Source organism: Dipodomys spectabilis, unplaced genomic scaffold (assembly GCF_019054845.1).
Source record: "Dipodomys spectabilis isolate Male_0828 unplaced genomic scaffold, ASM1905484v1 ptg000095l, whole genome shotgun sequence".
Lineage (NCBI taxonomy): Eukaryota > Metazoa > Chordata > Mammalia > Rodentia > Heteromyidae > Dipodomys > Dipodomys spectabilis.
This window is the reverse complement of record NW_024870772.1, coordinates 39,760,586-39,775,206: the sequence shown is the minus strand read 5'-3', so window position 1 is coordinate 39,775,206 and position 14,621 is coordinate 39,760,586. Positions and strand designations below refer to the sequence as shown.

General features: G+C 35.8%; 1 protein-coding gene across 4 annotated transcripts in view; it reads left to right on the top strand.

The window, feature by feature from the left end:
• The first annotated feature begins 646 nt into the window (after positions 1 to 646).
• The window catches only part of Postn (periostin), a 32,683-nt gene continuing 18,708 nt past the window's right edge, over positions 647 to 14,621 (top strand). For 3 of the 4 annotated variants that reach the window (XM_042685426.1, XM_042685424.1, XM_042685425.1), the window contains exons 1-10: positions 648 to 811; positions 1,932 to 2,030; positions 4,829 to 4,893; positions 6,452 to 6,609; positions 9,103 to 9,267; positions 10,100 to 10,246; positions 10,724 to 10,865; positions 12,029 to 12,241; positions 12,735 to 12,869; positions 13,961 to 14,109. In XM_042685426.1, the coding sequence (XP_042541360.1) occupies positions 693 to 811; positions 1,932 to 2,030; positions 4,829 to 4,893; positions 6,452 to 6,609; positions 9,103 to 9,267; positions 10,100 to 10,246; positions 10,724 to 10,865; positions 12,029 to 12,241; positions 12,735 to 12,869; positions 13,961 to 14,109 (1,392 nt within the window). In that variant the 5' untranslated portion in view covers positions 648 to 692. Of the gene's footprint in view, positions 812 to 1,931; positions 2,031 to 4,828; positions 4,894 to 6,451; positions 6,610 to 9,102; positions 9,268 to 10,099; positions 10,247 to 10,723; positions 10,866 to 12,028; positions 12,242 to 12,734; positions 12,870 to 13,960; positions 14,110 to 14,621 lie in introns of all 4 variants that reach the window. The other variant, XM_042685423.1, reaches the window with a different exon arrangement.

Sequence of the window (14,621 nt, the reverse complement as noted above, 5' to 3'; positions counted from 1 at the left end):
TTTCTCCCAGCTTTACTTTAGGGAAACATGCCAAAAGTAGGATGATATATTCCACCCATTCACTGAGGATGGGGAAGAAAAAGGAAATGGGAGCTTTCATTGTTCAAGAGGGTTGTAAGGAAAATGTGAATTTTCCCATATGCTTTGTCAGCAACTTTGACTTCTGATTTCATAGTCTCTGCAAGTTTTAAAAACTTGCACAGTTTTAAAAAATTGGTTCATCATATCTTTTGTAGTTATCAGATTGAACATTGTTTCCAGAGGGAACATTCACCTTGCGATTGTTGTGTGGAATGGCTGTGACAACTGATTTAAAAAGAAAATCAAACATTAATGTCACTTCAGACTATTCCATAAAACAAAGACAAAAGCATGTCCATAACAAACTTCTAATGTACTACAGGATCTGGCTAAAATATGAATGTGCCACAAGTGGCTGTTTTTCATGCGATTAAAAATAAAATCTCTTCTTTACAGTGAGACAAAAAGCAACTCAGAGTCCTCAGGAAATAGAAGAAACTTAAACAGATTTTCTCTCTGGCAGCTTGAAGTTGCTAATGTTTCTTGGAAAGCATTCAGATTCCCAGGTTGATACACACAGCGTCCCCTCCCACAGCCCTGCCATGTATATAAACTCTGCTCTCCAAAGCCCATTGCCAGTTCTCTTCGAGGATTAACTGGAGAGACTAAAGATGATTCCTTTCTTAGCCACATTTGCTCTGCTCCTGCTGTGCACTGTTAACCCTGCAGTTGCCAATGGTTATTATGACAAGGTGTTGGCTCACAGTCGGATCAGGGGCCGAGATCAGGGGTAAGTCATTGGCTTGTTTGATATACTTCTTCCACCTTTACCTTATTAGATGAACAAGACTATATACAGTCCCTCATATGTATACTTCAAAGTGTGTTTTTCTAGTTGTTCATGGCGCTGAGAGGAGCAAATAATGAGTATTTTATGATGATTTATATTATGTATTTTAAACCAAATTTTATTTGGTTTATTACCAAAATACCTTGAAGTATTACTGCTTTATATTCACTGTTAACCTAATGAACAAAAGGCATTTCTTTACAATTCAGTTTACTTGTGTTTTCAATTCTTTCCAAAATTCTGGCATGGAATTTTCAAACTTAAAGTATCTTATGTTAGAGACAATCATGTGAAGCGCTTTGAAATAGCTCCTGTAAATGTCAGAGCACATTTCATGTAAATTAAATATGAAGGGTAAATACCAGGCAATGTGACTAGTTCTCTTCCTTACATGTCTGACACTACTCACTTCAAAAAGTGACTAGGTATGACTTAGACCTGACTAAGTAACTTTGCCAGGCCCTTAGACTTTAGTGGATACGGGCATTTGTTCCTTTGTCTCACAGTAAAAAGACGACTTCCAAATTGTTAAGAGAAAAAAAAAGCCCACATTTAGAACTGTGGGAGAGGATGATTAGACTTACTGCTTCCATTCACAGAAATATATCTTCCTTTATGCATCTCTCTTGTTCAGAAGTTAATTGGAGTACTGTTATTTCTGTAACTACCTAGGAAATTAGAGAGTTAGAATATCTGTGCATACTAAAACTTGGATCTTTTGATCTTACATTCCCAGAGAGTCTGAAATCATCCCCATCCTCCAAATGAGTTTGTGTTAAAAGACACATTAAAAAGTATGTGTGAGTATTCCTCGTAGGTTAACTTTTTGAACTATTTGGTTTTTGTCTCTCAGAGAATGATTTCTCCCACCACATGTACATCCCTATAGAATTCAGCAGGATTGGACCAGGAATTAGAATTAGATTTGTTCCACCTAAAGCTACATCTTTAAAAATTAAATGCATAAATTAACTTTTTTTTTAAAAAGCATCTGACTAATCACTATGAAAATGTAATCACTATTAGAACATTAATTCTTTCTCTACCCTCCATTTTCCAGCCCAAATGTCTGTGCCCTCCAACAGATTCTGGGCACCAAGAAGAAATACTTTAGCTCTTGCAAGAGTTGGTATCAAGGTGCCATCTGCGGGAAGAAAACGTAAGTCCCATCTTTCTTACCTGCCAGTTCCACAGATAACAATGATTTACATGCTTCTTGTTGAGTATATATATATATATATATATATATATATATATATATATATATATATATATATATGTATATTTGAAAATACTTCCCAAATTGCCATCTTTTAAAAGAAGAGATCAGATGGATGCCAGTGGCTCATGCTGTAATCCTAGCTCATCAGGAGAATGAGTCTGAGGGTCATGGTTTTAAGCCAGCTCAAACAGAAAAGCCTGGTTAATCTCCAATTACCCATCAAAAAGCTCTAAGTGGAGGTGGTATTGCTCAAGGGGTAGGACAGCAGACTTGAGCCAAAGACTACCAAGAGCATAAGGTTCCAAGTTTAAGCCCTACGTGGTACCAGCGGGCATGCACACACACACACACACACACACACACACACACACACACACACACACACCACAAATAATGGAAAAAGGAAAAAGAATCATATATAGATAAAGAAACTTCCTCTTGCACTACTACTAGTGGAGCTCAAATTTCTCCCCAAATCCATATGTGTTAGAAGCCACACAGGCAGATCACATGACAATGTGCTTTCCTATGAAATCAGAATGAAAGACAGGTTACGCTGCTTCTCCTCTTTTCTCTTCCTTCTCTCCCCACTTTTATATCCTAGTTGACATACTTGTTTATTCTACCATAAATATTGGTGGGAAAAATAAAAGTGCAGGAAATATAAATGGCAAGAACTGCTTATGTGGTCCAAATTGGTCATTTTACAATGAGAGAACTGAGTCACAGGTAGGATAGGTAGCTAAAGCATAATATCTATATATCATCTATCTATCTATACCTATATCATCTCCCTATCTCTATCTAGCTCTATATCTATAGCTATACCTATCTATTCACATCTCTATCTATCTATCTATCTATCTATCTATTCTTCTAAGAAGAAATACAGTCTTAGCTGGGTTATGAATCCCAATAGCAACCTAAGTCTAGGAGCCACAGGATTTGGCATCTGGTATTCATTGACTTCACAGATTTGTACCGGATATTAGTGGGGGAGAAGGTAACTGGAGCTTGCACTCAGGGCCTGGGCACTGTCCCTTCACTTTTATACTCAGACTGGCACTCTACCACTGAGCCACATTGCTACTTCTGGTTTGTTTGCTAGTTAACTGGATTTAAGAGTCTCATGGACTTTCTTTCCTGAGCTGGCTTGGAACCATGATCCTCATATCTCAGCCTCCTAAGATCTAGGATTTAGGATACAGACACAGGCATGAGCCACTAACACCCAGCTGGATACTTTCTTGACCTAGACATTGTTCCTACTCACTTGCAGACATCTGCTAGGCTTGTGAGTCATTCACACAATTATTCTGCAAGTCTGTGTTCACAATGGTATTCCCACCCTTCTAGTCAGCCTTCAGTTGGGAACTCTAAGGCTCTAGATTCTCCTTTGTTCTTTCACTGTAGAATATTGTAAGACATATTTGGAATACACACTAATTACAAAAGAAAGGGCATGTACTCCAAATTTTTAGGGGGGAAAATTTTATTGCATCCTTCCTGGAAGCTAAGGAATATGCTGTAATCATACTTTAACTATCTAATTATATTAGAAATGCCAAAGTTTATGTAGAACATAAGCCAAGATTCTTTCTTGTGTTCCTTAAAAAAAAATCCTGCTTCAAAGTTTGGCCTCTTACCAGAAATGTAACAGTGTCTCCTTTGTTAAATTATATTAGCGAATTTTCCCCAAGCGCTTTATTTTCACAAGCACTTTACATCTGTGCACTGAAGTTAACGCAAAGGCTACTTTCAGATAACCAGAGAAGTCAATCACACTGACAAGAAGAAGGCCTGGCTTGCCAACTGCTCACTTCTCCTACAGTTTCCAGAAACATCTTTAAGACTTTGTATATCTGTTGACAAAATTGTTTGCCTTCTGATTGAACTGTTGCTTTGGAAATTTTAGGGAAGTAATGAGAAAGCCTAATGAGAAACAAGAACTGTCCTAGATTTAATATACTGGGCACAATATATATTGGTCCAGTAACAAAGTGCTCTGTAAATGCCCTATAGAATGGAAGTGTCATTTTCCATTGCCGTTCTATGAAATTTTGGTTTCTATTCCAAAAATGAAGGTAATAGAAAATAATACAAATGAAACAATAAGTTTCTCTCTTACTGCAGAAAAAAGAATTAAGAAATTTTAAAGCGTATATTAACATAATGAAATTAATAGTTCCATTGATCATTCAAATGACGGAACATTAATTATCTGCATTAGAAATCAAATTTTTTTTTTAAATTTTTTTTGGGTCCGGTCGTGGGGCCTGAACTCTGGGCCTGGGCGCTGTCCCTCAGCTCTTCAGCTCAAGGCTAGCGCTCTACCACTTGAGCCACAGCGCCACTTCTGGCTTTTTTCTTTTTGCTTATGTGGTGCTGAGGAATCGAACCCAGGGCCCCAGGCATGCAAGGCAAGTGCTCTACCACTGAGCCAACTTCCCAGCCCAGAAATCAAATTTTATAGAGTATCACACTCCCCTGTGAGCGCAAATTATTGATACTGAATCCATCTCTAATAGTTGAGACATCTTTCTACCAAGTAGTGGGATTAAGATTCTAGAATATTTCCCCTTCAGAGAGAAGTCAAACTAATATAAATATATATATTGGTCACAGAATACGGGAATAAAACAAAATCGTAGAAATAAATGATATATGTGTAAGTTCACGTCGAATGTATCCTAAGCATTTATCCATTTTAATGTTTCTTTTCTCCCAACATATAGGACTGTAACATATGAATGCTGTCCTGGTTATATGAGAATGGAAGGAATGAAAGGCTGCCCAGCAGGTAAAAAAAAAAAAAATCAAGCTAAATTTTCTGAATTAAGTGAGAAACTCGTCTTGTGGGAGAAAAAAAAGTTGAAAGAACAGGTAGAGAAGTCACTTGTATGTGTGTGCATGTGTAGCACCATCATAAATCCAAGTTTTCCAACTCTTTGTCCTAATTATGTGTTTATTATAATGATAAAATATTGTTACACACTCAATGTTGGATAATACAGAAGAAGCCTAATTTGAATCTCAGTGTAAAGTAGTTCAATTGCCCCTCAATAAAAAGTCTCTACAAAAATCCCTTTTGTAAGCCAGAAGCCAGTGACTCATGCCTATAATCCTAGCTACTCAGGAGACTGAGATCTGAGGATTGCAGTTCACAGCCAGCCTGGGCAGGAAAGTCCATGAGACTCTTATCTTCAATTAATCACAGAAAAAGCTGGAAGTGGTGCTGTGGCCCAAGTCTTAGAGCACTAGCCTTGAGCAAGAGGAGACCAGGGACAGCACTCGGGCAGAGTTCAAGTCCCAGGACTGGCAAAAAGAGAAAAGAATCCTTTTTGTTGGACTTGTTTACAACCATGGCCCTTGCTACTTAGCAAGGTAACATCTTCCCTAGTTTGAACAGCTGTCAACTAGAGAAGAAAATAGCTTATACATTCCCTCTGGAATTTTAGACATTTAAATATTAGTTCTGTCATCTCATCTAAGACTCTGAACAAATGTAGTAACTATTTCCTCCTTGATGGGTGTTCAAAATCATACCAATTATCAGATAAGATAAGGTCAGAATAATAAGCTGGATGCACACAAAAGATATATCTTTTCAGATTAGCATTTAAACATTAGTCTCTTTTGTCACTCAGAATAAACATTCTGAAAGTGTTATTTTCCTCTGTTTTCTTGATAAAATCAAAATGAAAAGAAGCTGGTCAATATATTGCTTTTTAAAAACCCCAAATTTAAATAATGATCAAATGACTTACTATCTTCTAATCAGTAAGATAGAAATTGTTACCTTTGCCCTCATCAGAGAGCTTTGTTCTTGTTTTTTTGTTTTTGTTTTTGTTTTTGATAAATAGAGATATCTTCTAACAATTAGTATTGCCAATTGACACCCAAAGAGACTAAATGTTGGTTCAAGGGGATAGTTTTAAACCAATTTTTCTCTCAACATATATGATAAAAGAAATAATAATTTAGGAGTGGATTACAGTACTTAGCACTGAAAAGAAAGACTTTCTTTACTGTAAAAGTGATATATAGAGAGTTTACAGTTACATAAGTCAGGCAATGAGTCGAGTTATTTTTGAACAGAGTCACCCCTCCCTCATGTGCTCCCAGTTTTTCCCTTTCCAACCCCTTTCCCCTCCCCAAGTTGTAAAGTGAGTATCACTGTTGAATTCATTCACCATTTGTCCCACTGTTCAGAATTCCTCTAAAATGGCTGATTCATGGAAATGTTATTGCTGGAATTATTAATTAGATGTATGTGGCGGGTGTAGAATTCAAGTGATTGGAGAAAGACATTCTGGAAATATTCTCCTAAGCCCTTCTCTGTTTCCTGATTCTTTCAGTTATGCCTATTGACCATGTTTATGGCACCCTGGGAATTGTGGGGGCCACTACCACCCAGCACTATTCTGATGTATCAAGACTGAGGGAAGAGATCGAAGGAAAGGGGTCCTACACTTACTTTGCACCGAGTAATGAGGCGTGGGACAACTTGGATTCTGTAATTCCCTATTTTTATTCATATATTTAATGTCTGCTCTTCTTATTTCATTTAAATTGATTAACTTAAGTATTAATAGAAATCTTCTATCTTTCCATTTGCAAATACTTGAGAATATATGAATGCGTCAGTTATTGATGAAAGTAAAGCACATTTATACAGGCCTAAATAAAAATAACTCCCCAAAAGAAATACAGAATTTTTTAAGAGAAATCAAGAAGATTGTATGCATGGCTCAACAGTAGAGTACTTGTATAGAAAGCATGAGGTCCTGAGTTAAACTTTAGTATGGCCTAGATAAACAGATGTACAGAAAGAATCTAGACTAAAAGAACATTTATTGTTATTGTTATTATTAATATTATCATACTTTATTCCTTTCCTCTTTTTGGTAGTGAAAAATACATGTAACTTCAAATACTTAGTGGAAATGCAAATTAAGAAGCCTAGTGAAATTTGAAATCTATCTAAAGCTATATCATATAGATATAGTTTGTTAGGTATCCTTCATTATATACAAATATCAATGGCAGTTCAGGGATTTTCATATGTGTAAATATGTATACATAGTTATATGAACTGCTGGAATCAATACAGTTGATTTTCAGACATGGTGTAAAGTCTAATGTACAGGACACTCAAATGACACAACTACCAAATCTGTAGACCTAGTATATAAATACCTGTTTTCTATTTATAGCTTTTATTTGGTATTAATATAGATTGAAAGTTCCTATTGCAGTCAGATACTTACTTTCACCATGTTAGCTATGTGGTTAAAAGCTTGAGTTGTAGCACCCTACCTTATGGTTACTCTTCCCCACATCTGTATCTTTTCTAGCTCCCCTTGATGAGTCTTCTTCCCTTCCGCAAGAAGACAACATTAAAAAAAAAAACCAAAAACTTTTCTGGGAACTCAACTCCACTCTTTTTTTTTTTTGGGTCCGGTCGTGGGGCCTGAACTCTGGGCCTGAGCGCTGTCCCTCAGCTCTTCAGCTCAAGGCTAGCGCTCTACCACGTAAGCCACAGTGCCACTTCCAGCTTTTTTCTTTTTTTCTTATGTGGTGCTGAGGAATCGAACTCAGGGCCTCAGGCATGCAAGGCAAGCGCTCTACCACTGAGCCAACTTCCCAGCCCTCAAGTCCACTCTTTACTTGCACTTCTGACTTTAGAGCTTGTAGCTATGAAATCTGTTTCTTGCTCTTATTTTTCCCTGGAAAACCAAGCCATTTCTAATGTCTATATTCATACCACCTACACCTTGAAGTGAGATGTATTCAATAGGCACTCAATGTCCTTTCATTCCATAAATATGATTTCTTCTTTTTTCCCCATAATTTCCAGAATCTAATTCAATGTGCAGAATTAAACACTGTACATCATTTTCATTTCCCCTCTCTACTTCATACAAACTCTTATAATCAATCCTAGCTCATGTTTGATCTATAGTTAATTCTATTAACATTCTTATTTCCACAGAGCTTTGCCACTCAATCGGCTTCTAAATGTCAGTTCTAATTTCTATATTGCAGTGTAAAGAACCTTGCAGTAGTTCTTAATTGCCAGTTCCATTTACTCCTTACTCAGGCATTAAGCACTTTTTCATTAGTATACTAAATACCTTACCAGATGTCTTCTTCATGTTATCTGGGAAACATAAAAAGTGTGGGTTAGCAAAAATGGACAACATCTGTTCTCTTAACACTCATCCTACATTAATCAAAGGACTCAGAGTGGCATCAAAGCATTCCTATCTATTTAAGCTTATCTACTGTTGCATGCTTATCTCTAAACTAAGAATAGTTGGCATTTCTCCTTTGACTTCTAAAGCCCTTTATTTTTACCACTGTGCTAAAATCTTGCTTTACTTTTGCCTACTGTAACCACTATGTTGAGATTTCACCTTGCTTACATTTTCCATAACATTGCATACAACACCATGATCTAGCACATAGCATTGATGGTGGTTGAATTCTTGAATTTGTTACTAAATAAGCATAACATCTTTATTAAATCTTGAGTGTTGTATGCATTTCTGTGTTTTTTTCCTCACTTAAAACATTATCTGATAATGTCAGATTCCTCAAGTTTGCCTTGTCAACAATATATTCATTAAAATTTTTGCTTTATCTCTGAAAATACCTAAGCACTCTGAGAGTTCCTGGACACACATACAATTTAAATTTAAAAATGTCTTTAACCAAAAAAAAATCCTTAACCAATTCAAGTAATGTCATTTTAAGTATTTTTATCCATTTTACATTGTCAACTATAATGCATTAAGAAAGTAACAAGAAAGTGGAAATAGAGTGATAAACAAAGGAGGAGGTAACAATGCTCAAAAGGAAATGTACTCATTACTTTATTCATGTAACTGTAACCCCTCTGTACACTATTTTTACAATAAAACCATATTAAAAAAAAGAAAATCTCAAAAATCTGATAAACTAACACAGACATAAGAAAATAAACTAAAACTTCATTTTTTTCCAGGATATCCGTAGAGGATTAGAGAACAATGTTAATGTAGAATTATTGAATGCCTTGCATAGCCACATGGTTAATAAGAGGTTGCTGACCAAGGACCTAAAACATGGCATGGTTATTCCTTCAATGTACAACAACTTGGGGCTTTTCATTAACCATTATCCTAATGGGGTAAGTTTCCTTTGTAAACCATACATTACTCAATTTGTTTTCTTAATTTTGCCTGTCCCTTTTGTATAATGTTCACATAAATTATAAAATTAACATCACATGAAATAGCTATATTAAGACTTCCAAAATACAGGGTATTTTCAATCCAGTTACTGTTTCCTACGAATACTTGTGAAGGATGAATTACACTGGCAGTTCACTAACAGTAGAATTGGATGTCCTAATCTAGGAACATTTTCCTAGTTGATGTGTCTCAAATCATTTTTATAGATAAGCAATAAAGGATCATCAGAGGACATTCCCTAGCTACTAAGTATACTGATTGCCCTTCTCATGGGTTTGGGTCAGAGTTGGTGGCAAATTGCCCACAAAATCATAAGATTCTTTCAACAGTCAGATTCCCAGGGACAGAAAATTCAGTATTGAGGCAATAGATAGCAAGTCATTGCAAGAGAACTCATTATCCTGTTGCAATAATTACTTGTCTCTGTCACAAGTTATTTTAGGACGAATTTGAATTATTTATATAACCCACTGACACATTAGAAATAGTTTATGATTATTTCCTTTGAAGAAAGAACAAAAAATTGTTTGGATCATGGTTCTAGATATACTATTTATAGCTCTTACGTCCTGAGCCTGCATGGTTTTCTCTTAGTGGTTTGTGTTTCAGAGATAGCAAAATGTAAGTCAGATTCCACAGTATTTGCATTCAGAATACAGGCTCCTTCATCTGTACTTATTGGGGGGAAAAATTAGGAATGATCATGCTGTTTGTTAGTGGGTAGCTCTGAGTTTCAGTGGATAATTCTGGCTTTACAAATGATTACAGGTTGTCACCGTTAACTGTGCTCGAGTCATCCATGGGAACCAGATTGCAACAAACGGTGTGGTACATGTCATTGACCGGGTGCTTACACAGATTGGTACCTCCATCCAAGACTTCCTGGAAGCAGAAGATGAACTTTCCTCTTTTAGAGTAAGGACAAGGACTGTTTCCTTTTGTATCATTGAAATCACTCCCTCCCCTTTCTCTGTTAAAATCCAAGAACAACAAAACTACTGCTAAGCAAAACTGATGGAAAAAATAACAGGTATATTTCATAAGGTGGGAAGATTTACATTTTCTTCAGGAGATATCATCTAACCTGAAGCAATAATGAGTAGGGTATAATTGATCAGTAATGATTCCTTTTGTGTGTCCATCTCAGTTCTTGTATGCACTACTGTGGTTGAATATTGGCAGGATTTTCACTCTAGAAAACACAATTTGAGGAAAGTTGGAAATGAATGGAGTGTGCCCAAAAAGTAAGGTTGAAATATCTAAAAAGAATGAACAAGGTGTAGATGGAAGTTATCAACTCCCTTATGACTGCTAGGGCAAGTGTGTTATGATTTTCTTTTTGATTTTTCAGTGTGCCTGTGTACTGTCTCTAAGATCACATTTGTGTTTCAGACAGCTGCCATCACATCTGACTTATTGGAGTCCCTTGGGAGAGATGGCCACTTCACGCTCTTTGCTCCAACCAATGAGGCTTTTGAAAAACTCCCCAGAGGGGTCCTAGAAAGGATCATGGGAGACAAAGTGGCTTCTGAAGGTAGTACAATGTTTTCCTCCCTGAGAAGCCATCCAGTCCTTGGAGAAGAAGGAGATGAAAAAGAGACAGGTTCTTTTTCAAGAACCAAGAATAGAATCAGGAAAGACTAAGGATAAGGAAAGACAGAAAGTGTGTATTCTGAGGGACACTAAAAATACCTTTAAATATTCAGGTGCTGGTGACCCATACCTGTAATCTTGGCTACTTGGAGGCTGAGATCTGAGACTCATGGTTTAAAGCCAACCCTGGGCAGAAAAGCTTGTGAGACTCTTACAATTACAATTAACTACCCAAAAAAAGCCAAAAAATGGAGCTGTGGTTCAAGTGGTAGAATGTTAACCTTGAGTAAAATAGCTCAGGGACAGAACCCAGGCCCTGAGATCAAGCCCCATTATCTGTACTGTATACACACACACACACACACACACACACACACACACACATGCACGCACACACAAATCTCTTTTTAGAAGTTCTTGAAAATGTAGATTGAAAATCTTTAAATATCAATATCCTTAAGAGCTCAGTCTTGGTGCTCTTTTGAAAAACTAAGTAGCATTAAGTACATATATATTTACATACTCATCTGTGTATATGTATTTATATGTAAATATATACCTATGCATGTGTGTATATTTATTTGAGGATATAAGTCTATATATAGCATAGTTAAGGCATAGATCCCTCAAAAATCCTTCTAGAAATCATCTTTATTTTGGCTACTAGTAGATACCATCCATACAGAATTGTCTCTTCTCCAACCTCTACCAAGTTCATTGCAAATTACTGACAGATAGTTAGTCTGTCTCTTAGAAGTAGCTAGTCTCTTACCTCCTGCCAAGCAGAGCTGATTCTGTTGAGGAGTTCATGAGGGCAAGAGGGGTGGAACACATAAACTGTTAAGATGATTAAATCTTCAGCTACTTAAAGATAATAATAAAATATAAAGAGTAGTAGTAAATATCTTTAAAGAGAGAGAGCTTTGACTTGCTGGATAGTACTGTATGACTTACGTCACAACTTCAACCCTCTCATTCTTTAGGACTTCCAAACGTGGTATTTTTTAGATTCACATATTTTTTCAATGAAACACATCTTTTAAGAGTTCAATGATATTTCCCTTCTTCTCAAAGATTGCTTTTTTCTGTAAATTTCTACACCAGCTCTCATGAAGTACCACATTTTAAATACTCTGCAATGTTCTGAGGCGATCATGGGAGGAGGTGTGTTCGAGACCATGGAAGGAAACACAATTGAGATCGGCTGTGAAGGTGACAGCATCACAATAAATGGAATCAAAATGGTGAACAAAAAAGACATTGTGACAAAGAATGGTGTGATTCATTTGATCGATGAAGTCCTCATTCCTGATTCTGGTGAGCAATAGTTTCCTATTTCCTTAGCTATCAATTATGGTGTCTCATGAGTAAATGCATGCTAAAAAAAAAAAAAATGCATGTGCAGTACAAAGAATGGAATGTGAAGCACAAATGCAAAGTGATCTGTGAGCTAGTAGAGTAATTAGCAGGAACCCTGGGGAGCTCTGAGCCTTCTGTGCATGGAAGGCTGTCTAACATCTACTATTTATAAAGTGCCAGAATTTTTCTTAGCAACAAAATTTTTTTAAAAAAGGGAAATGGTAGACAAGTAAATGAAGAAATCATGGTTCTCCAATGATAGAAAGAAAGTTCTATGGTTATCAGTCTCTCAAAAGGAAAATTGGAACCCTTTTTCCTAAGGAATGGCAGATATCTAACTAGATTGATGTTGCAGTAAATAGCTTAGTGTTGGAAAAGAAGCAAAATTTGATTTACTAATCTCAGGATGATGATAATATCAATGATGATGTGGTGATGGTTTGTTTTACAGCCAAACAAGTGATGGAACTGGCTGGAAAACAGCAAACTACTTTCACAGACCTTATGGCCCAGTTAGGTTTGGCATCTTCTCTGAAGCCAGAGGGAGAATATACTTTGTTGGCACCAGTGAACAATGCATTTTCTGGTATGTGCTGGACATTGTTGCTTCTCCTTTCCCTAAAACAGACCTTTGTCCCTTCACCATGAGTATTTGCACTGACCAATAATAGATGTTTGACAAAGTGCTGATTAGTTTGTACATTAGCTACATATACATATACATAGTGTGTATGTATATTCATATACATATACATAGTGTAAATACTACACTGTCTCTATTAAAATGTCCTTCATTTCAAAACATTGCATTTAAAAACTAATCGTAGACTGAGAGTGAAAGTTTGTAATATAGTATTCATTTTTATTGCAAATCTGATATTTCCAGCACATATAGAATGTAGAAAAAGCTCTTAAAAATAAATCTCATTATTGGTTTATTTGATACCAACATAATATTTAGAAATAAATAGGCATATTTTCCATTCCAGTTTGGAAAGTTTAGATATCAAGTTATACTTTAAAAATGACCTTGATGCACTTCATTATCGTGATATGAAATATTGTGCTTTTTCACGTAATAGTTGATATTGACTGAGAATATTTACATAGTGCAAATTGGCCCCTTTACCAGAAAAACGATTCCCCAAGGAAATCTTTAAATTTTATTATTCATATTTTAAAAGTCAGTCTTTCATGTTAAATTGTGACATCGAAAATTATTGAGTAAAAACTCAAACTTCTAGAAATACTATTTTATTCTTTGTAGTGATATTTCATATATTTTGACATGTATAAGTTTAAAATTTTGAGTGCCTTGATTCTATTGCCAGTAATAAAGAATTAAGAAGTGACTCATCGATAATCATTCATGCAGCTAACAGACATTTAGTTGTCAGAAAAATACTGTGACCTTTTCCAACGGCCACTATGAAAGTGTGGAGCCCAAGTAGAGATTCAGCCCAGTGTCTAAACTGCACTAAACCATGTTAAAATAATCAGAGGTAATAGATCACAAGTTTCCAACTGGTGAATCAAATTGCTGGCCTTGAACATTTATTTGACTCTTCTAATGTATAAGTGCTCCACATCAATCTTCACTTCATGTTTATCTCATACCTAGAGAAACTCATGTTTCCCATATAAAAAAACATTCTTTCTTCATGAATTTACTCATAGATGATACTCTGAGCATGGATCAGCGCCTTCTTAAATTAATTCTGCAGAATCATATACTGAAAGTAAAAGTTGGGCTTAGTGATCTGTACAATGGACAAGTACTGGAGACCATTGGAGGCAAGCAACTCAGAGTCTTCGTGTATCGTACAGTAAGTGAATCAGAACACCAAGCATCCAGATTGGTCCAAATGTCACATGATCCACCCTTGTCAAAGAATTGTCATGACAAATATTTGCCACAATTTTACAAATGTGACTTCAGATAAATGTCCATAGAAAAGTCAGGGAGTAGGATAGACTGGGTGCAAAACAACTGTGGGTAAAGTATTCCAAAAATAGTATGCATTAAAAACTCAGATCATAAGCAGTTATTCCATTAAATAAATAACTTATTTTCTAGATTGATATTTAAACTCTAACATGTAATAAAAACTCCTCAAAACTATGCTTTTGATTTGCACAGTAATTTATACCTAACAAGAAAGTTGTTTATTATTATTATTATTATCAACATCATCATCTTTAAGTAGTTATACAAAGGAGTTACCATTTAACAAATCAATTTATGAATGATAATATAATGCTTTATTTTAATATCACCATCCAAGAATAGGATGACATTCGAGGAATATTTTTATAGACATAGACTTATGGAGTCCAT